Genomic DNA, 23,358 nt, shown 5'->3' on the forward strand with positions numbered 1-23,358 from the left:
CGTTACAGCCATGTAATTCCACAGAAAACCAGAGTTCTGCGAAACTTGCATTTCCCAGAGGGCTCGTTTAAGGTCCAACTGATGCAAGCCCGCACCTTGCTGGTTAGGACTGGAAGACAAGAAGTCTAAATCCAAGGTGCACGGAGGTCTCGGGGGACCTCCCCACCGACTTGGCTGGGCCATAAACAAGGATGCAGAGGGCTGACACTCAGTCTATGCTCTGGATTGAATTTCTCAGACAGTTCGCCTTTTGCTAGAGCCCTCTCGGGTGTCTAACACCTTTTTGCTGTTCCCAATAAGGGCATATAAATGTTTTTGTCTCGATCATATCTGTCTTCCCTAAATTGTGCCATCCCCATGGAGGCTGGCCAAGGAAATGAGAAGCCATCAATAAAGACGACAACGCTTTTTGCACCCATCTGTGCTCTTCCAACAGTTGTAATTAGAGACATTTAAAACTGAGACAGGTTTTTACCCGCGTTTCTGACAGCAGCTCTCTTTTCTGGACAGCCCAGAAGTGAGAGACAGAGCTACCACAGCGATGCATGGGGAAGGACGCAGCTCCGGGGTGGTGATTTCTGCAGCTGAGTACGGAGCGCACCCGGGACACCCCATCCTCCCCTCTCCCCTGGTGTTTCCATACGCGGGATGCCCAAGAGCCAGCGAGGGCTTTCACTGCCACCCTGCTACAGCCCGATGCGGACCCTGTGGTTAATCACCCCCTCACCATGACCCTCCCTCGCCACTGAACCTGCCAGCTCATTGCAGCCCTTATTTATTTTAAGAAAACGCTTAAGGAAGCGAGTGCTTTCTTAAATACAGAACGCAGATCCCTGCCCTAGATTAGCTCTTGAAAAATGCCGTCATTTCAAGGCAACAGCAGCAGTATGGATGGGTGATGCTGAGGCCGGCTGTCTCAGTCAGGGGAACTTCAGCCAGTGCACCAAACAATACCGAAACCAAAGTGGGAACCCAGGAAAGTGAGGTCGGGGCAACCTTCCTCCAGCTGATAAAATTATTGCTCACCATCCACACCTTACGACTCCCTGACCACCACTAAACACTCGGCCAACACATTGCTTAGGCAAAAAGGCATCATCACTTACCAGGTTTGGGGATGAGTCCTTGAAAAGGCCTGTAAAAAATAAGGAAAAAAAGAGATTTAAAATGAAATGCCACTGGGAAGCCAACACGCCTGGACCAAGCATCCTCCCGCAGCCCAAGGAGGGTTAGGGATCACCCGGTCCCTCGCATGCTGTGCCATGACTCGTGTGGGACCGGCAGGAGCTCTGTGGGGACGGGGTCCCTGCAGTCCCTGGGGACACACGCCCTGCTCAGGCAGCATGTGCCATGTCGGTAAGAAGCCAGACAACATGGTCCAGTAAGAGCCATGTGTGGAGCCACTCTTAAAACCTGTTTTTCCCCTGCCTCACGTTACAGTGATAAAGTGTCTTTCTCCTCCTCAGTTGTGTCCATCACATTTGGCTGCAAAACCTGCAGGACCCCCTGGGAACAGCCGGTGCCTGACACATCTGTGAGTGCTGCGGGACCCTGAGCACTGCATTCCACCAGCAATAAGTCCAGCAACGTTTCTCCTGTCTCAAGCCTTCTAGAAAAGGGGCTGGGATTTCTCTGCCTGTGTATCCATCGCACCGAACGCCACGTTTTCTCCCACTGGTGCCTTCCCCACCACCTCCCCGGCAGCGGACAGGAGGAAAGAGCAGGAGTCTCTATTTTATGGTCTCCTCCTTTCTGTCGAACCATGAGCTGCCAGCTTAATTGCTGCCTTGGGGGCTGGAGGCATTTATAGTGTTTCCAGCCCTGCTCCGATGGAGCTGGCAGAGTCCGGGGTGCATTCAGGTCAGCTCCCTCCTGTCCCCGTCCTGCCCGGCAGGGTGGCTGTCACCTCTTGCCACGTACCTCGTCACGGTGAACTTGATTTTATCGGCCACGGCCAATATCCTCTCCAGGTTCTGCGAGCCAAAGGTGCACGGCTTCCTGAAGGGGATCCCGGGGGGCAGCCCCTCTATAATCACTGACCCCGGATTGCTCTTGATCCGCTTGTATGGCACTTGCACAGGGTATTTAATCCCCAAGGCCTCACCTGGGAGAGAAGCGAGCGGTAAGCGAGCAGGACACCAGGGATGCCATTTCTACCACGGATCTGGTGCCATCCCTAGCCCCGGCCAAAGGACGGCAGAGCGTGAGCAGGCCACTCGAGGCACCGCCTCGAGCATTAGGACCCACATTTTCAGGCTGGGAGAAGAAGGGTCCCAAAGCAGCCACGAGCACCCAGCAGAACTGGTGGGGCCAAGGAGAAACCCTGTCCTGTAAGATGATGCCCATGCGGTGAAAAGCCACTGCTCTTTGCTTTGGGATATAATTCAAGATGTTTGTCGGAGACACGGAGAGGGGGGTTAAAAGAAAAACCAAACCGTGTGCAGGGAGGGCAGGCAGCGGGAAGGGCTGCGGCACACTCCTCATCACGGGCTCCCCGTGCTGCGCGGGAGCTGCCTACGCAGCAAAGAGCACCGATTCCCAGACCCACCGTTCTCTCCCCGGCCCCGGGAGGTGCCAGCCGCTCATGGGGGAGGTAAGAGAAAGCACCTGGCAAGGAGGAATCGGAAGGAAAGGGGAGGGATAGGGAGCAAAAAAAATCAGGAGGCATAAGGGGGAATAAAACTAACTCCCACCCTGATTTCTCACCGTATTTCTTATTGAACAGGTCCTGGACTTGTTCCCGCAGCGTGTTAGCGATGTCTATTCTGGAAAGCCTGGCATCATAATTTTCTGTAAAATAAAGAAACAATTATGGACTTCTGCTGGTAAATTAAAAGGCACTCTGTGACTTTTAAGTAATGCCATTTTCTAATTATAGGAAAGTCCTTATCTTGCAATTAGCTAATCTCTGGAGTGGCCCATTCAAAGTCCTTAAAAATAATCTAAACAGAAATATGTTTTTTTTCCCCCGCCTGTTTGCTAAGAATAAAAGCCGCATGAAATCGAAGATTCAGTTGCAATAATTACCAGCGTTAAAATAAAACACACTCCAAAACCTCTCTGAAAAGCCAAAGCCTTTGAAAAGGCTCCGTCCCCCTCTGCAAAGCCTTGCAGGCCCCCGCGGCCCGAGGAGAAGGGATGCTCAAGGAGGGCAGTGCTCGCCTCCCCAGCCCCCAGGCTGCTCTCCATCGCTCCTTTCCCTGATGGAGCCACTGTGCTGGCTGCTGGCGCGTGCTGGATGGGAGCAGTGTTTATACAACCATCACCCAGGTGGAAAAAGTCCCAGAAAAGGCAAACTCCGAGGCTTGCAAGACTTAATTATGCATCTTACAAGGTCAGACGGCGAGATAAGCAAAGCTGGTTAATTAGGGCACCAGCCAGAGTGCTTCAAGCCTCTTCCTTGGATCTACAGGACCGCCCGCCCCGGCTGCACGTCTTGTCTTCTGGTTGTCTGTCCTTCCCATCCTTTCACCCTACCTCCTCTCCTCTCCCTCCCATCCTTGCTTTGCCCTGTTCCTCTGCCCACCCACCGAGCCCTGACACCCCGTGCCGTTCCCTTCCCACAGCTTTGCTCTATGCAGCCCCGACAACAGGTCGGGGGCTTTGCTTCAAACTCCCCGCAGATGCCTCCAGGCCCTTACCTTGAAATCCCTGTCTCTTCACAGCATCCTCCAGCAGCGCCTCGCTTGAGTCCCTCTCACTGGCAGCTGAGACAGGGGACATAAGAGGAATTAGGATTTGCGATGCTGCCGAAGGGGATGCACAAGAGGGGGTTTCCAGCCAAAAAACGAGGTGGGGAGGGAAGGCAAGAGACGCGCTGTAGGAAAACGCTCTCACTCCTCTCCTACCTAGTCCTTAACGGCCCGGCTGCCGGGCGTCTCGCAGCCTACCTTTGGCTGCCGGGCTCTCCGATGTCGGCTCCTTCACACCCTCGGCCAGCAGCTCCGGTCTGAAAAACAGCAAGAAGCAAAGCACGCACGAGTGAGCTCACCGGCCAGTGACACCCAACTGCTCCAGCATCCCTGAGGACAATAGTCCTACAGCCACAAACCACTAACCACCTCTGCCTAATGCCATTTTAAAGCTCCTGTAATACAGCGGGGAAACTTTGGAAGTAATTTTCGTGCTGAGACTCTTTAGTGAGTGACGTGATGCTCCCTGGGATGAGGTTAAGCTGGCGATGGCTGGGCAGCTTAACTCAGCAGCTACAGACTTTTAGGAGACACGGTCCTGCACGTTTCTCAGGAATGGGAGAAGACATGCACGGCTCCTTTCAACATACTATTGGCCCCAAAAATTGTCACTTGGGTATCTAACTGCACAGCGAGGTGATAGCAGGGCTCATTACAAGCTGTGCTGAAGCTGCGCTACAGAGAAATGTGTGTGGGATGGGGACATCAAAAAAAAGCAATGCTGTTGAGTTATGTTGGTCGTGGCTTCTCACAGCCCCCCAGCTCCTGGTGACACCTCCCTGCTCCCTAGCGCAAGGACAGCATCTTCCCTGATGCCCACAGCATCCCACTGAGGCACAGATGTGCACATCTGGACCTCAGCCAGAGCCGCTTCCCATAAAAAAAGCCTCTGGGGCTCCCAGCACCTCTCCTTCCCCCAGGCCTTAGCGCTCTGAAGGTTAAAGTTAAAGATTCTGGCTCCTCTCACCCACCCTCAGGTGCTCCCTGCTGCTGTGGCCAAACCTTTGCAAAAGCGGGTTAAAATCCCAAAAGACATCGAAGGAGAGATAACAACAACACTGCTGCCTCTCAGGGATGGCTCCAACAAGGCAACAACTCTTGGTTGCTTCTAATCAAGCAAATTTATTGAAGGTGACCAAGTGATGGATGTTCCCCAGGACACTGGGAGCACAGCAGCCAGAGCTCTGAGCAGGAACATCCCCCATGAGGGACGGCTGCTCCGCATCCTTACCTTTTAATGACAAACTGGATGTTATTGCTCGCTTGCAGGATCTTCTTCAGCTTGGCAATCCCGAAGCAGTTGGGGCGCCGCAGCAGGATGCCCTCCGGCAAGCCCACGACAAACAGGTCCTCGGGATACATCAGGAACTTGGAGTAGGGAACTTTGACCGGCTCTGATATTCCTATGGCTTTCGCTGCGTGGGGACCAAATCTGGTTAGTTTGCTGGACCTCCACGTCGGGTCAAAGCAGCTGCATCCCCAGCGCTTCACCCTGCCCAAGAGCATCCCAGCCCGTCTCCTTTCCCCCGGTCACGATGGGCTCTGGCAGTCCAGGGGCCCCAGCTCAGCTCTGCCTCCAGATTTTGGGGACTGCCAGGCAGAGCCACGTCTCCTGGTCCGGCCAGTGGCAAAAACTTTCTGCCAGCTCTCAAAATGCACATGTGACCTCACTTGGATTTTTTCTGGGTTAAATAATCTTCGTAAAAAGGGGTGAGCAGAGCATGCTGAGTGCCAGCCTTTGGCACCGGAGTCCCACCAGCCTTCCTGGGCCACGCCAGGAACCCCTTGGGTGGAAGACCCCCTCTGATATTTCAAACAAGTGACGGGCAGAAACACTTTGGTCATTCCCTCAGAAAGGCTGAAGGTGATGGCAGCAATTCCTGGGCTGCAGCCAGCAAAAAGGCATCGAGGAAACCAAGGGGAAGAGCTGCAATAACAAGGCCCAGAGAGATTTCAAATGCATTTGTAAGCCCAGCAGACAGCAAATGAACAAATTAGATTGCACCTTTACTCAGCTGCTGGTTTGGAAATGGTAGGTGACATTTTTGAGCAATTAGGAGCTCCCCACGGCAGAGGCCGGCACTTGGCATGATGAACGTGTGTTAATGACCATCTTACCATATCTCGTGTTGAACAAAATTTCAACCTGTTTCCTCAAATGACTTAAAACGTCCCCTATACCATCTGCAAAAAAAAAAAAAAAAAAGAAAAAGAAATTCTCTGAGGCAAATACCGCACAGTGCAGCTGAGCAGCCCCTGACCTCCGGCAGAGCCGGCCATGCACTCTTCATGCCTCCCAGATTGGTTCCAGTCCTCTGGCAGCTGCCTCCAAGCTCATCCCCAAGCAAGGAAGGGCAGCAATGCACCTGCCACAGAGCCCTGCTAGTAGCAAGGAGGAAAAAAAAATAGGGGAAAAAGTAAATCTGGGCAAGAGACGGGAGGAGAGAGCCCAGGAACATGGCTGTGCTTTTCTGCACCCAGCTTTTCCCAGGCTGAATGATAAGGTAGGAAACCCAACCCAAAATACATCTGTGTTCATCCATCCTTCCAAAAACTTGCAATCATAGAATCATAGAATGGTTTGGGTTGGAAGGCACCTTGAAGATCATCGAGTCCCACCCCCCTGCCCTGGGCAGGGCCACCTCCCACCAGCCCAGGTTGCTCCAAGCCCCGTCCAACCTGGCCTTGAACACCCCCAGGGATGGGGCAGCCACAGCTTCCCTGGGCAATGATCAGGTGATGTTCGGGGTTCATCGTACACTCACCTGATCCCTCCATCTGCTTTTCTTCATGTCGCGACTCCTCGCTGGGCCCCTTCTCCGTCCCTGCTGAGGAAGAGGAGGGTTCACCACAGCCAGTGCCAGCAAAACCAGACCAGACAGGAGCAGGAGAGCTGCGGGTCTGCCACAGTTACCCAACCTCCCTCTCCCCTCACTAAGCTCTGAGTACGCATCCCAGCACAGGCTCAGGCTGGCAGCATCACATCAGGAGCTGCACAAGTGGAATAAACCCATCACCTGCATCCAAGAGGTCTGTCTACCCTTCAGCATTGTCCTCCTGGGAGAGGCAAGACCCAGCACTCGGCATGAGTGAGGGCAGCTGCAGCGTTGGCACAAATGCCCCAGGGTAAATCCCAGTCATGAGCTGGGCAGAGGCTTTGCAGCAAGCTGGGGCTGGAGGGGGGCTGGGAAGGACCAGTGGTGCTGGAAAAGCCATGAGAGTTTGTCTGTCAGAGCTCCCAGATGGCCCAATTGAGGCCACAACTCCGGCAGTGGGTCCTGACTCCATCACCTTGGCTTTGGGGTAAACCCCTAAATGGGGTTTACTCGTTTCTGACACACACGCTAACTGCCATGCCCCCGCGCAGTCTCCTGGATGCTTCATTTCTGGTACCTGCTACCGTCTCTAGGATGTAGTTTGTCTCCTCCGAGGCCATATGCGTGGGCACTGGGTCGTGAATCTCATCCGAACCAGGCGATCGGTCTGCGGACAAAACCCCACGGGCAGCTTTTGTTTCAAGGATGGGGGCACCGACCCCAAAACAGGGTTCGGAGGGTCCTGGCCCATCAGCAAGAGCTGAGTGAAGGGTCGCCCGCTCCAGGGAGACCGGCACACCACAGACCCCCATGAGGAGCTGCTCTGGGGGTGCATCTGCCCTCTTCCATCCCAGGGCAACTCGGAGGTTGTCTCTGAAACACACCCGATCTCTCAGCCTGAGAGAAAGGAGCAAAAGTTTCTTCCTAACCTCCGCAGAAGGTGAAGAGCAAAAATAGTTCAAAATGATTTACTTGGTTTAATTCCTTGTAGACACTCAATTTTGGCTTAAAAAGTTAATGCTGCTTGACTTAGCTACTCCACTGTGAGAAAACTATTCCACTAAAAATGCTTTCCTCCCCAAAATCACACCTCGTTGGGTTTCCCTTACGTAATCTGCATGCCCTCTTCATTTAAACCCGTCTCCCCTAATGCTGGGCTCTCCAGCGCCCTCAAAGAGCTATCCAAATTTAGCTTTAAATAAGCCTTCAGCTAGTTTAAATACTTCAATCAGGTCACTTCTTAATCATCACCTCACAGGATAAATAATCCAAATTTCATCAATTTCTCCCTGTAGGTGAACATCTCTTTTCTATTAATCCTCCTCCCTGCCCTCAGCTGTACTCCCTCTGATTGAACTCGATCTTCAAATAAACTAAGAAAAGGTGGACTCTGGACTTGAAGTGTGATCTGCCCGGCACTGGAGAAGTGATAACACCTCCTCCTCCTCCTCGCACACACCGCCAGCTCGCCACATATTAGCTTTCTTCTCTTCCATTAGCTGCCAAGTTGAAAATTAAAATGTTTGATCTACTGCTGTACCTTGTGCCTTCTCCCTCCCCTCAAATCAGGACATAACCGTACGTTAAGTCCATTCTATGATAAGCCTGGTGCAAGTCCCCAAATATCACTGTATTAAGGAGAATGCTGAGTGCAACAGAGATCACCACAGCCCGGCGGGGCTGGGTGGCACTGCTGTCCCCAGCATCACTCACCATTGGGCACGCCAGGAGCCCTGTTGCTGCCCTCATTCCGGTGAGATTATTAATTAATGTTTGTAAAGCACACTGAAAATGCAAAGTGCTAACTATCCACTCATTAAACCCTGAGGATCATCCTACCATCCGGTGTGCTATCCAGGTCAGGTAAGTGGAAATCGACTCTCCCAGTGGCCCCTCAAGCACCCAACCGCTCATCTCCATCACCACCCATCACCACTGACCTCTCGGGGCAGAAACATGGGGAAATACATCAGCATCACTGATTCCAACACATTTTCAACACGTACTTAATATTAAACCAGTTCTTATGAACTCTTCATAACCAGGCTGTTTTTCTAAATTAAGGTCTTCATCAAAAGCATTCCATGCTTGATACCTGGGATCCTCCAAGCCTGTGCGTGAAGGAAAGCAGCAAACCAGGCTCGCTTTCTCCAGGGGAAAGGCAACACAGAAAAGCGATGAAGGAGAGTGAGAAACAAGAGCAAGCCCTAAACCACCTTGCACTACTGCCAGGAAACCCACTAACTCCCGATATGACCTCCAGTGAAGAACAACTAGGGCATGGGGGGACCTTCCATGCTAGGAGATACCCCCACAAACACCTCTTCTCAAAGCAACACGCCGAGATGCCACGCAGCAGCGCTGCCTGCGCAGAGGCCACTGCACACAGCCAGTACCCCAGCACCTACCTGGCACGGTGATCTGGATGATGTCCAGCTCGTCCGGCTCGATTTTGATCTGCCTGATCCCACCCAGCTCTCCTGAGGTACCTACCAGGGAAAGGCAATGAAAGGCAATTGCCAACAGGAACCAGAGATGCCACATCTGCCCACCAATGTGGGCAGGGAAACCGTGGCAGGCCATGACTTCAGTGCCAGCTGAGCATCCCGCAGCAACGAGGCTTCGGCCAAGTGGCCCAGTGGCATCAAGGCCATGGCATGGAGGTACCCAAAGGATGTCTGCGGGCATGGCCTCTGCAAACAGTTCAGCTGGCAGGAACTGTTAGCGCCCTCAAAAAGGCCGCCAGCCCTTGTTACGTGCTCGTTTCCTGTCGTACTTCACTTAAAACAAACTGGGTCGCCAACAATCACTGGTGGGGACACAGGAGGAACCATTTCCAGTGGGCGCTCCTGGCGTTTTTAATGCTCCCAAACTCATGTTTGGGACCAGCCCCTCTGCAGACCTGTGCTTTGGGAGGGCCAACCGCAGCCACATCACATCAGGGCCCGACCGGCTGAACCCCAGCAAAACTCAGCGGGGTTTGAACCCCGCCAGATGGGATCCCACCCTGGACCAGCCAACCTGCAGAGGCTGTCCCGGGAGGATGCCGAGCCCAGCTGCCTCTTATCTCCACATAAATTTCCCCATTTAGGGTGGGACCTCAGCTGCCAGGGGCTGAGTCAGAGCCTGCAACTTGGGCGGGCAGGACAGCCAGGCTCAGTGTGGCATTTTGGTGGGTCCAACCTGCTAAACCTGGGGAAAAGCACTTCTTATTTGCAGTGCTCAGAGCGCTGACACCACTGATTTCTTGTGACCCAACAGTGGCAGCTTTCAGGGAGAAAGGAACTCAAGCATCGTTTTTTAAGCAGGTGCTTAAGTCTTGTTATTTCAATTTATGCACTTTTGGAACCCAGCTGGAGGGTCACAGGGTAAGATCTTTCATCTCTGCATCTATCAAATGGGGATAAAATCCTGAGAGAACTGCCCTGTGGCAGGTAACTGGTGCCACACATCCAAGTTACTTTGCAGGCAGCTTTCTCTAGTTCTCCCCCTCCCCCATCCCCCAATATGCCTATTTTGCAAGAAAAAAATGAATTATTTCTCACCTGGTTCACAGCTTTCAGAAACACTACACTTCTCGGACCTGGCAAGGAAAGGCAGACAAGAGAGGTGGTAATGGAGCAACCAAAGAGAGAGCTTAAAACCCAGCGATGTTGCGCAGGACTGACTCTGGCAGGAGGGAGAAACACCGCGGCCCCCTGCAATGCCGGGCAAGGGCTGCGGAGGGGTCCTTGGGGACACTGTACCCACTGTCCCAGGATTGGCACAGCATCCGTGGCTGCAAGGGGAAGCCACGGTCTGTGGGTTTCTCTGCAACCAAGCCCTGCTCCCAAACTCTCCCCTGGCATCAGCTCTGCCGCTAGACACTGATGGATGTAACCACAGCAGTGAGCTCCTGAAAGCAAGAGGGGTTTTAAGCTTGGTTTTAAACTTGGTCGACTCCATCACTTTGCGGCAGAGAGCGGTGCATAAAGTATCATTACAATGTGGTTACTCACAGAGCTAAAGCAAATAGGGAGAAAGGAAAAAAGTCAATTGATTTGGTAAATATTTATTCTGCCCAAAGCTTTTCTCCCCTGAAAACTGGGCGCTATCCCAAACTTGCGTCCACAGTCAACTTCGCATGCTAAGGAATTTACCCAAGGTGTTCAGCATCCAAATGAGATTACTTTGTATTCTCAGGACGCATTTGCTTTCTGTCTCTCTCTTTCTTAAACAAGAACAACCACGGCGCTTTGGCAGTAAGTGATCTAAAGAACAGCACTGGAAAACACTCCTCCACAACGCTGGTCCTTCAGGAAGAAGGAAAACCCTTCTGAGCCAGCACCACATCCCTGTTGGCTCAGGGGGAATGTTCAAAAGCACTCCTCGCTCGCCTAAATCTACTCAGTGGTGTCAGCAGAACAAACTACGGGCAACGCGAGGGAAGCCAGGAGTGCTCTTGAAATGTTCTCCCTAAATGTGGTATGGGTAGAAAGGATCTCTGGTTTAGAAAGTACTGTATATATAACCTAGGAGCCTTGGGAAGGGGGGGTTTAAATTCTCCCACTTCAGGTCAAAGTCAACCTTTCCCAAGGGAAATTTGGGAGGAGACCTTCCCTGGGGCGTGCGTTTACACCCCGCAGTGTCTGGCCCCCCTCTGGAAAGGACTCTGACCTGGGTGGACCACTGCTATGGAAATGGTCTTCTCCTACCAGGGAACAGAGGTTTCTCATTCGCAGGAAGAACAAAGTGGGATTTGAATATCCCCATATTTTTTTCCTGCAGATAGGTGTTACCGATGCATTGGGAGATTTGGGGGGATTTAAGTTCACCCCTGCGGCAGGTAAAGCAAGCTGTACACCACCACTGCAGTTCATGACTCCCTTTGTAACTAGAGGTGAATGTGAAGCTTGGGGTCCGTGGCCCGATTCAATATGCACGCCCACAGCTTAAATTAGGAACAAGGCACATATACATGCAGCACACACAGCTAGGATAAATTTGAAAAGGACCCCAGGATGATCTTCACATTGCGTGAGATTCACACCAGTGGAAGGTTGTCAGCCCAGCCCAGCCCAGCCCACATCACAGCACCACCACGGGGAGGATGATCTGCATGCATCTGGGTACAAACCACCCCTAAAAAACCCTATTTTTCCCCCCACAGTGCCTTCTAAAGAGGTTTTACCCACACAATGCAACCACTACCTGGCCCACAGCCGGGGTGCGGCAGGTGAGACAGGGATGGCACGGCATCGGTGAGGACAGTGTGGGGAACACAAGCCTCTGGCTGCCCTCGGAGCTCTGCAGCGGCAAACCTCAGCTCCCGCCCCATCAGCACGCTCCCACAGACACGCATCAGCTGATTATCTACCTATTTCCTTGCAGAAACCAGCTCGGCATCCCTAATATCCTGTCCTTCCACCTCCTTGTTTCCAGTCGCACCAATTTAACTGCACAGTGGGATCTTCTGCGGCAAAAATTAAAAGTGTCCTAATTGCAAATGTTAACAAATGAACGGGAAAACGAGAAGCCTCAGGCCGGGTTTCAGGCCCGCAGCGTGCTGAGGCCAGCGGTATTTGAAGCATCACCGTTCCCCCTGGCATCCAGCACACAACGGATGCTCTGCCACTCCCCAAGTCTAAACGCCTCCAGACATGGAGCGACTCAGCAAGGTGCAGAGAGTGATCCAGAGCTGGCTGAGAAATGGTTTTATAGCTAAGCTCTAGTTGAGGATCCTGGAGATTCAAGTTTAATTCCCCGTAATGCAAGTGAAGCACCTCAGGCTGGGACCCAGCCCAGCTGAATTCCCACCACAGACGTCTCTGGTGAAGGCTCTCATCCAGAATCCCTTCATCACTGGGAAGAGAAACAGGCACTCGTGGGGTGTGTTTCCTCCAAACCCTTTCAAATGGTTGGAAAGGGCTGACTCACCCAAGTGCACCGAGCTCACTGCTGATGAAAGGTGCCGGAGTGACTCAGCCAGCCCCGCTCCGGCATGGATGCCCAAAGGTGGCCACCACCAGCCTCCCTCCGGCACAGTGGGCGAGCGGCTGCGCTGCCACGGCCCACTTGACCAGCACAGCATTTGGGACTGCTGTCCTTTGGGGGTGACACCTGCACGCTGAGCACCGACCATTTCAACCCAGGTACAATATCAATGCACAAAGCAAGCCAACATCACCCCCAAAGACCCGGTCCAGGCAAGCCAACCCAACCACTCGCTCATCTTAACCCCCTTCCCATGCCCATGGTTGGCTCTGCCTTGCATCCCAGCAGGTTCGCGTCAACAAAGAGCCAAGGAGGGAAGGGAACCCCACACAGGCCACGGTGGAGACAAGTTACCCCCTCTCCCCAACCCAGCCTGCAGAAGATACTGACCCCACAGCACAGTCCACAGCCCCGACTGGTGGAGGTGTCAACTCTGGGCAGCGAGACTTTGTGCCGGAGAGGCTGAGGAGCGCTTGCTCCTACAGCCCTGCTCCTGAGCCTCCCTGCAGCCGGTGGCCTCCAGCATGGGTGTGCGGATGGACATCCTAGCAAAGGTCATTTTACTGCTCGTAAACCCATCCACAACCGAGCTGTCTGTGCGGGGCAAGGCGGGGAAAGGGCTCCTTTCCCTGCGGCACAGCCTCACCCGCGAGCACCAGTTATACTGCTACAAACTGCTGCCCCACTTCTCTTATTTAAAGTGATTTTAAAGATAAGTATTACCTTGCTTCTGACCAGCTGAAGCAAAAATGAAGGAAACTGGGGCTACACGGAGAGAAATACCTTCTGGATCTCCCAGCATGGGTTGGAAAGCAGAGCTTTACGCTCCATAGGCACTGCCAGCATGTTACTGACCAGTCTAGATTGTGGCACAGTTTTACCAGAAACCAGTACTCTCATAAAAAGCCTCCTACCCCACTGAACTCCGTAACGCCGCCTTTATTAAAACATCTGTTAATCCGCTATTAGTGTCCCTGTGAGCTTTATAAACAAGTAACGCTTAATTAGCAGGATGTTGTGTTACGATGCTGGCTGAGGGTGAATCCTTAGGCCATGCTTTAACACCGGAGATTGTTCCTGCAGATAACCCCATCCTGCCCAGGCACAGCCCCGATTTCAGCAGTTTTGTACAAAATCGATGATTCCAAACTTCGCTATTTTGGCTCACAGAAGGATGGGGGTGCTCGGCCTCCTTGTGTGCTGGTTAGCTGAACCATCGCAGGGGGTGTTTAGGGAGGCAGGAAAGCAACGCCCTTACAGCCGCTCACCTTCCCACCACATTACCTACAACATCTCCCCAGCGCTGCAGCTTACCGAATTGCACCCATCGCACCCTCCCGCATCCGTCCTTCCTGGCCCACGCGTGCAGCAATAACCTGCTGTGCACGTTATTGACCCCAAAATAACTCTCTGAGGGATGTCACTTTGCGGTGGCGGAGGGACAGGAGTGCCACTTACCTGCTGTTGGCCTGAGAGGTCCCCGCCAGGTCCAGCGCGGCCCCGCGGTGCGGCTCTGGGGAGATCTCCCCGGGGGGGCTGGAGGGCTCCAGCTTGGTTGGATCTTTGGTAAATTTGCTTCCTGGTGCCGGGTGCGCAGGGCGATTTTGGAAAGAAAAGCAAAACCAGAATTAGCAACCAGAGATGCCAACGATGCAGTTTTTCCACCCCGACTTGTTCCCTTCCTAGTCCCAGAGCTGAGGTCAGGCTGGGGGACAGGTTTTCAAGAGCCACCTGCTTGCAAAGAGAAGGGTGCAGATTTAATTGGGTTTACACGTTAAAATAATAGCAAGACACTTGCTTAAACCTCTGTGTAATTACATGTGTGGTAGGAAGCCCTGCTGGGGATGGAGCATCTCCAGAAAGGGCTGTCTGCTGAGAGGTGGGGACTGGGGTCGGGAAACCCAGGCAGGGCCAGGGCTATGGACCAGTGTCCCCAAAGTGGGGACAGACCTGTCCCAAGGGAAGGGATGGGCTGCGCCGAATGGGAGCTCGGCAAAGCCCAGAGCAGCGGTGATACAGGCAGCTCCAAGCCCCACACACAGCAGGAGAAATCGCTGCTGCAGCGACACAGAGAGGGACAAAAGCATCCTGTCACCATGAAAAACCTCCTCTCTCCCTTCCCCGTTCCTCAGCAACCTGAAAGGAGCTGAAAAGAAACCTCAGCAATGACCTTGGAGATGAAAAGAGTGATCTGAAGGCAGGGTAGGAAACGAACATCAGGCAGAGAAGGTGAGGGAAGAGCTGAAGGATTAGTGCTGGGGGAAGGAGGGAATGAAATTACGCCGTGAGGCTGCAGAAACCATGTAGGTGTCTTGTTAAACAGCTGCTGCCAAAGGCCCTTCGCTGGTCTCAAAGTGCCATCACGACATCCCCACCCTTCCAAAACACATCCCGTCTGTGGGAACATGAAGCTTTTCCTTTCGGCTCCAGTCGGCAAGGGAGAAGGGCAGGGCTCTGGCAATGGGACCAACAGCAATATAGAGCCTTAAAGACATTATTTATCTACCGACAGTCCAAAAGGCTCCTTTTAATTTGTGCTTTCTATGGACCAAATCTTGTTCTTGCAGCAGTGAAGCCTGCCTGAAGCTGCTACCCAGGGGAGCAGCAAAAATAGGTTTCCTAGCAGTGGTGGGTATTTTAATTAAAGGGTGAGCAAAACTGTACGGGGAAGCTTTGGGATACTTTGCAGTCGGCAATTTAAAATACAGCTCTGCTTGGAAAATAGTGTCTTTGCAAAAATGGCACCTCCTGACTCAGCAGATGCTTTTTTTTTTTTTTTTTTTTTTGCACAGTCAGATGTGCTGACGCGAATCACAAAAAGCCAGGTTTAATGTGTTTTGCTCCTGGTAGCCCTGCAGGGACCAAGCAGGGGAGGGGGAACTGCCATCCGCCCCAGTCCTGCTGGGTTTGCTTCCTCATCTCCTAATTTCCAACTTGCACCACCCCTGCCATGTAACCCCCGAGCTCGGGGCACGGCGCTTTCCGTCAGCGGCTCTTGAGCTGATGTACAGACATACGCGATGTCTCCCCCCGGATACCCATGCAACCCTGATGGATTTGCAAGGAAAATCCAAGCATCCCAAGACACAGTTCAGAGCTCCATCCCTTGGGGATGGGTTAGAACTTAAAAAAAATCCTTTCCTTGAGAAACAAAGTCATTAATGGGGCTGGAGACAAAGAAACCCCCTATGGAGGTGGGACCTCCTCCAGGCTCTGCTGGAGGTCCCCTTTGGGTGGCTCTGGCGCCATCATCCCCAGGGAGCACCCTTGGGGCTGGGGCTGTCGTGGGGCCACAGGGGTTAATTCAGGCAGCAGAGATGTCAGACGAGAAGGTGGTGTCTGTCGGGAAAGCTGCCAGGCCAGCGTGAGGGGTTGGCAGCTTGAGAAAAAAAAAAAAAAGCACCACAAAACAACAACCCCAAAACACGTTTTTACTTGCAAGCCAAGCCCAGGCGAGCCGGGAGTGGGGCTGGGCGGTGATAAATTCGGGTGCAGTGCCACAGTTCAGGCAGGTATCAGCGCGGTGGGACGAGGGCAGCTGCTGGAGTGAGGGTCAGACAGCACCAGTACCCATCTCATTTTATTTGCCAAGAAGCACTTAGCCTGGCTTCCCCAGCTCAAACCAAAACGAATGAAAACACAGGGCAAAGAAAGCTGAAGAAACCCCCTCCCCAGGCTTTTGTCACTGAAAAACTGATTTTTTCTTGTTTTTCTTTTTAAAACAGTCAGCAGCTGGATGATGCTAGCACTTTGCAGCCAAAAAAAAAAAAAAAAAGAGAATAATTTACCAGTGAGGAACCCAGCAGTGATTTTTCTTCCTCCTGAAAGCACAGAAACATGCTGTGTGTTGCCTGTAGCTGCAGCTCAGCCCGGCGCAGAGAGGGGGGATTTCTCACTTAGACCTTCAAAACAGTATTTAAGGGGTGCACAGTGCTTGTACAGATCCCAGGCGAAGGCAATCTCAGCACGCCTGGGTGTAGGGCACAGGCAAGGCTTCTCCTCACTGAGCATAATTGCATGTGTCCTGCACTTTTGCTGCTTACAGGTGACATTATTTCAACTCTGCTTCTCTGGATAATCTTTCCATTTTGTGGGTAATAAATCGAAGGACGTGGAGAACGTACCTGTAAAAATTCTCTCATCAAACATCCTAGGAGGAAAGGAAAAAAAAGGGATTAGAAATGGGTGCTACTAATGACTGAATTTTAGGTTTTATTAACGAAGAACATTCAACCAAGTCAAAATGGTAGTTTTATTCATTCCCTAAAAAAAGAGAATGACTTTTTTGGGGGGGGGGGGGAAGCCTTTTAGCCTGTTGTGCAACCAAGCAATCTTACAGCACACGCTTTTTAACTAAAGTACCTTTAAATCTGCTTATAAGTCATTCTCTTCATTTAATTAACTTATTAAATGAGGCTGCTACAGCCTGGCTTTACCAAAAGACACAATGGGATTGAAGTAACTGTTGCTGGACCTTCACTTCACGACGTTGACCATCGACCAGATGCCACCTGTCTCCTGAATATCACATTTTGGTGCCACCCACAACTTTGCTCATGGGCGCAAAGAGTGTTCAAGGGCATGTCCTGGGGCCTGATCCAGCCTGGCGCAGCCCAAGCAGTGCGGGACAAAGCTGCTCCTCCACTGGTTGACATCTGGAAGCCTAATTCCTTTTAGGATGCCTGAGTCCTGTTGATGTCAGTGATTTTAGCCCCCTTGGGAGCCTTAGCTGGGGTTTTTCTGCACCATAGTTTCACACCTCTAGCAGGGGAACAACACAAGTGCTGCACAGGCAGGGACTGAATAAATAAATCATAAAGCAGATTTTCCTGACGGAGAAGCAAAGAGGGGTTGCACGGTGCAGAGATAACTGGGAAAGCGTCCACTCCTACTCCAGTGTAAACGCAGACACCAAGACACAACGCCCTGCCCATAGGCGATACATCCTCATCATCGTATATATAGGGTGTCCATAAGTGATCACTACAAAACAAGGTGGAGGGGAATCCCCATGCGGCATGAATATGGATGTTCCTCCTCCCACCCGAAGGCACCGCTCCCATCCACTGAATGCCATTGAAGAGAGTTGTGCTGCGATCGGAGGGTCCCGATACCACCCGAAATGCTCAGGGTGGCACCGGCAATGCCTGCACGGACTTACAACAGGGTGGTGGGGCTCGGGGGTGACCGTGGTACGGCCAGCCCTGCCACAGCCTCGCGAAAAAGGCAGAATGGAAGGGAAAACAGGGTTTGGGGGGAAAGAAGAGCTGTTAAGCTCTTTTCCATAAAAAAGGTAAAGTGAATTTTGAATGAAGAAACAAACCCTGTGAGCACGGAGGGAACACAGCTTAAATCCCCGAGCCCCCTCGAGGCCGTGCACTCTCCCGTGCCTTCCTCACCACCCACCCACCCACCTTTTGATGACAAAATGGATGTTGTGCCTCTCCTCCAGTATCCGCTTGAGTTTGGGGACACCGTAGGTGCAAGGTCTTTTGAAGGGTATTTTGTCCGGGATACCGATGATTTCCACTGCCTCGGGGTCGCAGGCAATCTTCCGGTACGGGACGGGCACCATGTGGTCTAACCCCAAGGCTTCAGCTGAAAGGTGAACGCATGGTTTTCACTTAAACACTTGCTTTTTCTTTTACAGATGATAAAATGAAGGTGTAAAGGCTTGAACTCAAGCAGAGCGAGTGCCTCCTGCCCTCTTCTCCTTTGCTTGTCCCAGAGATGAGCCCCGGGAGCAGCTTGCCCATGGGAGATGGGACAACGGGGAGACAGCACAGCAGCAAACACAGCTAACGATGTCCTCCAAACCCCCCCAAAAGCACCCGGCGTTGCTCAAACCAGGGGCAAGCTGGCCCAAGTGCTGTCCCCAACCTCCCTGTGACCACAGCAGGTCATTGAGCTATATAATTCACAAGTTGCATAGCTTATACACAGTTCATAATTTACAGAGCTCATCTATAGCCCATATATAACTCACAAGTTACATAGCACTTATTTATAGCCCACCTTTAACTCACGAATTACACAGCCTGATGAGGATGGTACAGGCGACAACCTTCAGCCCATCAGCCCATTCCTGAGCTTACAGCGGCCCGAACACCCAGGAACTAACCCAAAAGCACTGCCCACGGCAAGGGAAGTGCCAGCAACACCAGTAAGCCGTGCACGTGGAAAAAAGCAGCTGCAATAAGGACAATTTTCTTTTTTCTCCTGCCACGATAATTTAAAACGGTGGCATGCCACTGCTCCCCCTCACCTGCAAGCGCCAGCAGCACCCGGGTGCTCTGACCTGGTGTGCCACGCTTCAAACTGGGGCTGTTTTACAGCCCAGTTATAAATTCCTCGACGGTGGGGTGGGGGGGGAGGGGGGCTCCAAATGGAAATATTGACATAACCTTCAGCAGACACCCAGAGACTGGGAGCTGCTGGGCTAAATGTGTTAGGAAGAGAAGGGAGCTCTAGCATATGGCTTCTGCTGCTGTGTTAGGGAACAAAAATGATTGCTATATAATGATATGCAAACCACAAGCGCTGCAGATGCATAATGGGATATTAACTCCTACTCACCATATCTGCTGTTAAACAGAATTTGCACGCACTCCCTAAGGGTGTTGATATCTTCAGTTTCTTTTATAAAACTGTCCCACTTATCTATCAAAACAAAATATAAGAAATAAGGAACTTCCATATGGTTCATACACAGCAGATGCACTTTTCTCGCGCGAAGCGCTGGGAAGCAGGAACAAGACTTTGCTTCTTTAAAAATAATGATTTCCCTCTTCCTGAGCAGATTCTGCCAGGCTGGCAGATAAGGTCTGGGCTTCCCCAGCCCCAGCCCCAACCAACCTTCTCTGCAGCCGCGCGTGTGCAAAGCAGATTCCTAAGAAATGACCCCATAAAACTTCTCAGCCCTGAAATGAAAGACCCTCTGGGACAGAGCAAACTCAACCTGAAACGAACTTTTGAAAGGCTCGGCCATTTCACAGAGGAGATTTTTCATCTCCTTCTCTTTTCCAACTTTCCCACCCATATTTTTTTCTTTTTTAACGCGGGCAAGCAAGGGTTTTGATGTAAACATGTCAGCATTTTTAGGTTGCATTTCCCTTGGGTGGGGTGAAAGTGGGGAAATGGCAGAGTCTCCTCCCCATTGCTGATCCCCCTGGGCACCGCTGCAGAATCACGCCGGGGTTAGTGGGTTTCAGTTATTTTGAAATAACACCAAGCTTTCGGCAGGTATTTGCTCTTTGCAGCTCGGGCAAACAGCCTCACCCAAAGCCGTGCCTCTGTTCCCCGTGCACGAAGTGGGGATGGGATTTCCCAGCTGGCCACCAGCGCTTCAGGACCCGGTGTCGTGGAGATGGCTGGGACAGACCTGAGCAGGGATGGAGGTCTTGGCTGTGATGCTGAGACGTTGCAGCAAGAAAAGGGAAAAAAATCCCCCGCTGCAGCACCTCCAGCACCACCGGGTCCCTGCAGAGCATGGTGATGGCTGGGAGACCACTGGGGAGAGATGGGGCCGGGGGAAAACCTTTCCCTAAGAGGTGGCTGTCAGCTGCCCCCAGCACCGGAGTGGGACGCAGACCTGTCTTGTCGTGGACGATGGAGAAGAGGATGCGCTTGGATGAGTGCACATTCTGGATGAGGGGACCTCCGGAGACCGACGATTTCTGTCCTGGACAAGAGGGGAGACAAGGAGAAAGGGCTGATGAGAGCCTGACCGATGCTCCGGGCACCTGAGCAAGCCCCAGGGTGCTGTCCCCCTGTCGGTGATGCCGACCTGACCCCATCAGCTCTCCTCCATGCAACCCGGCGGGGTCCTGGCCAGACCGAGCCCCCACCACCCCCCCCGGCTGCCCCTCCAGCCTTGCGGCACAGCACCCGGCGTTTCAGGGCGAAAATGGAGGTGCGCCTCAGAGGCACCCGGGGAAGGGACACGGCAGGGGTGGGGGTCTGCTCTTCTGCGTACGGGCCAAGCTTTGCACCGATTTTCATCCGAGGACCGCCAAAACACCCGGGCCTGTCCCCTGTCAGCGCCGGGGGGGTGGGCTTCGCACCAGGCCCTCGTCTGAGAGCAAACTCCAGGCTATTACCACAGCAGTCGCTGTACTCCTGTGAGGAAGGCACCTTCAGCTCTCCCGCGGGCCTGGGCAGCAGCGCCTCGCCGGCCGCGTTCGGCCCAGGCAGGCCGGAGGACACCTCTTGCTTTAGGTCAACGGCGAGCTGGGTCGGCAGTGAGACGCCATATAAGAAGTTGGTGACGGCGACGGCGGAGGGGGCGTCCTGGCCGGCGGGTTTGGCCATGGGGCCGTTGGCACCAGAGTCCCGGCCGCCCTTGGAGGCGAGGGATGTACAAGTCAACTCGACGCTGGGGTTCGGCTCTCGGCTGGGCTCGTCCGCCGGCCTGAGGGGAAGGAAGAGAGAAGAGGAGGAAAATAACAGGGTCCTTTGGGTCTGTGGCAGTGCTAAGCTGGGACAAGCAAGGATGCAGAGGGGGAAGGAGAGCCGTGCCCGGGAGAGTGGGACAGGCTGCACCGCTGCTGCTGGGCTCTTTGTTTCAGAAATGACAGCCATCACCCAACCTCCTCCAGCTTCTTCAGGCACCTGCGCTGTTTTTGTCCTCTTTAGGTGGAGCAGGTTGGTCTTACGGCAGTTTGAAGCGTTTATATTAGCTAGGGCAAAGCCACCTAGCTCCACGGGCCAGCATGTTTAAGGAGTAAAACGATTTGTGTGACCATAACCACTTGACTCCATTTTTCAGAAATGACAGCCATCACCCAACCTCCTCCAGCTTCTTCAGGCACCTGCGCTGTTTTTGTCCTCTTTAGGTGGAGCAGGTTGGTCTTACGGCAGTTTGAAGCGTTTATATTAGCTAGGGCAAAGCCACCTAGCTCCACGGGCCAGCATGTTTAAGGAGTAAAACGATTTGTGTGACCATAACCACTTGACTCCATTGCCCATCCTGGCCGCCAGGACCCATGGCACATCCAACAACGACCTCAGTCAGCCCGAGGATGAGCTGCAGACCGAGGAAGCCCACGTGCTTCACGTGAGACAAGCGGCCGTGAGCTCACAGACTGCTCAAATTCTGTGTGTCCTACTTTTAGCTGTCTCAGCCTGATTTTCCAGAAGTGCCGAGCCTTCAGAGGAGGTATTTGGTAGTGCTCAGCATTTCTCTGAATGGATCCGAGGTGCTGCCAGCCAGGCAAACGCAGAGGAAATGCACCCAAAACTGCCGAGCCCCTTGCAAAAACATGACCAAAATGGGGAGTTCGCCGCGCCATGGTCCCCCTCCTCCCTCCTCGTCTGGCGTTAAAAACCCCATCTCAGCCTAGGAAGAAGCTTGCAGCATTTACACTGGAAACCCCACTGGAGACAGAAAAGCACTTAGCTTACCGCAGCGGAAATTTTGGCAGAGACACGTAAAGCGATGTGGTTAATGCGCACGTTTACACACGCTTATTATAGGAACAAGTCCGAAACGGTCTCGAGCCACCTGACACCCATGAACCTCCACGCAAGGCTGGGTTTGGCATGGCTGGACCCAAGTTTCTGGGTCTGGGGGAGAAGCTGGGACATGGGAGGGACCCTCCTGCCTGCTCCACACAAAATCTCTGCCATCCACTGGTGTTTATAAGAACCACCATCCCAACCGCTCGCTGCCCTCCTGCGGCTTCGGGGATCCCCCAAATTACCTTTTTAGCCTGAAGCGGATGCTGTGGCTGTGCTCTAAGATGGCCATCAGGGACTTCACGTCATACTCCATGGGTTTCTTAAAGCTGATCCCCTCGGGCAAGCCAGCCACCGCCAGCAGGCCTGGCTCCTTCAGGAACCTCTCGTACGGTAAAGGGACCACGCTGCTCTTCCCCACGGCTTCACCTGGGGAGGGGGCAGAGTTACACACCAATGGGCACCCCGCGCTCCAGACCGCGGCCGAGCCGGGCTGGAAGAGTAAATGCAAGAGCAAGAGATCCCGACGGAAACGTTATGAGAAGCAAACTGCTTCCTACCTCTGCGCTTAGCATGCAAGGCCCTCCAAGCGCTTTCTATAAGTGCTAATTAATAAAAAGCTTCCAAAAGCCAATAAGCAGATGTCTCATCTTTCGGGTTGCACAGTAAAATCCTGGGTTGGGGTCACTTGGCACAAGCCCACCCCCCGGGAGCGCCCGGACGCCTGCCAGCGAGGGATGTGGCCACCGGCAAGCTGGGAGGGAGCCGAGAGCTGACAAAGGAGGCTGAAGGGCTCGCGCTGATTTTTATCTCGTGTTTACTGAGATATTCTGGGAACCTTATTTTCAGTCGGTTTTCTTATTTTACCTCCTGGAAGAATGGAAAGTACTCTGATTGCTGGTGCTGTCAGGCAGCCTGAATGCACTTTGAGAGACGAGGAAAAAAAGCCAACAGTCTCCTTCCATCCCACCATTTGCAGGCAGCACGAACATCGATACGCTTGATTGCACGGTCGCCTTCCAGAAGCCCAGAAATCTCACCCGGTCCCCTTGATGATGGGCACAGAATCCCCCCTGTGTCCCCACGCGAGGCTGGCTCCGTTGTACCTCTGACCCCAAAATCTCCCCAAGGAGTCGGGAGCAAACTGCTTTCCCTTCCCTGGCGGTGGAAGACGACCAGCCAGCATCACAGCTACACGGAGATTTTCCAAACCAGCTAAAGAGCCCACGTGCCTAAACCGGGGATGTGTACGGTGCTCTCCAGCCAAGACACCGTCAGAAAATCAGCCCCTTCTGAAGGGTCTCAAGGAACGACCAAACCCTTGAGCTGCTCTCTGTGGAAATATTACTTTGGAAACCAACCCAGATCACTGCGACCAATAAACCTGGTGCTGAAAGCATGAAGCAGAAGAAACAGCCGTG

General features: G+C 52.9%; 1 protein-coding gene across 1 annotated transcript in view; it reads right to left on the bottom strand.

Annotated features, from left to right (window-relative positions):
* Positions 1-23,358, bottom strand: part of GTF2IRD1 (GTF2I repeat domain containing 1) — a 44,354-nt gene that overhangs the window by 12,518 nt on the left and 8,478 nt on the right. Inside the window, exons 4-21 of the mRNA XM_009885102.1 lie at positions 22,183-22,366; positions 20,581-20,891; positions 20,073-20,162; positions 19,058-19,141; positions 17,896-18,079; positions 16,606-16,631; positions 13,940-14,060; positions 10,054-10,091; positions 8,917-8,997; positions 7,086-7,175; positions 6,458-6,517; positions 5,811-5,867; positions 4,924-5,107; positions 3,891-3,949; positions 3,642-3,746; positions 2,707-2,790; positions 1,921-2,104; positions 1,107-1,135 (exon numbers count right to left, since the gene is read on the bottom strand). Of these exons, the coding sequence (XP_009883404.1) occupies positions 1,107-1,135; positions 1,921-2,104; positions 2,707-2,790; positions 3,642-3,746; positions 3,891-3,949; positions 4,924-5,107; positions 5,811-5,867; positions 6,458-6,517; positions 7,086-7,175; positions 8,917-8,997; positions 10,054-10,091; positions 13,940-14,060; positions 16,606-16,631; positions 17,896-18,079; positions 19,058-19,141; positions 20,073-20,162; positions 20,581-20,891; positions 22,183-22,366 (1,971 nt within the window). The remainder of the gene's footprint in view (positions 1-1,106; positions 1,136-1,920; positions 2,105-2,706; positions 2,791-3,641; positions 3,747-3,890; positions 3,950-4,923; positions 5,108-5,810; positions 5,868-6,457; positions 6,518-7,085; positions 7,176-8,916; positions 8,998-10,053; positions 10,092-13,939; positions 14,061-16,605; positions 16,632-17,895; positions 18,080-19,057; positions 19,142-20,072; positions 20,163-20,580; positions 20,892-22,182; positions 22,367-23,358) is intronic.

The sequence above is a fragment of the Charadrius vociferus genome, unplaced genomic scaffold, assembly GCF_000708025.1.
Source record: "Charadrius vociferus isolate BGI_N301 unplaced genomic scaffold, ASM70802v2 scaffold54, whole genome shotgun sequence".
Lineage (NCBI taxonomy): Eukaryota > Metazoa > Chordata > Aves > Charadriiformes > Charadriidae > Charadrius > Charadrius vociferus.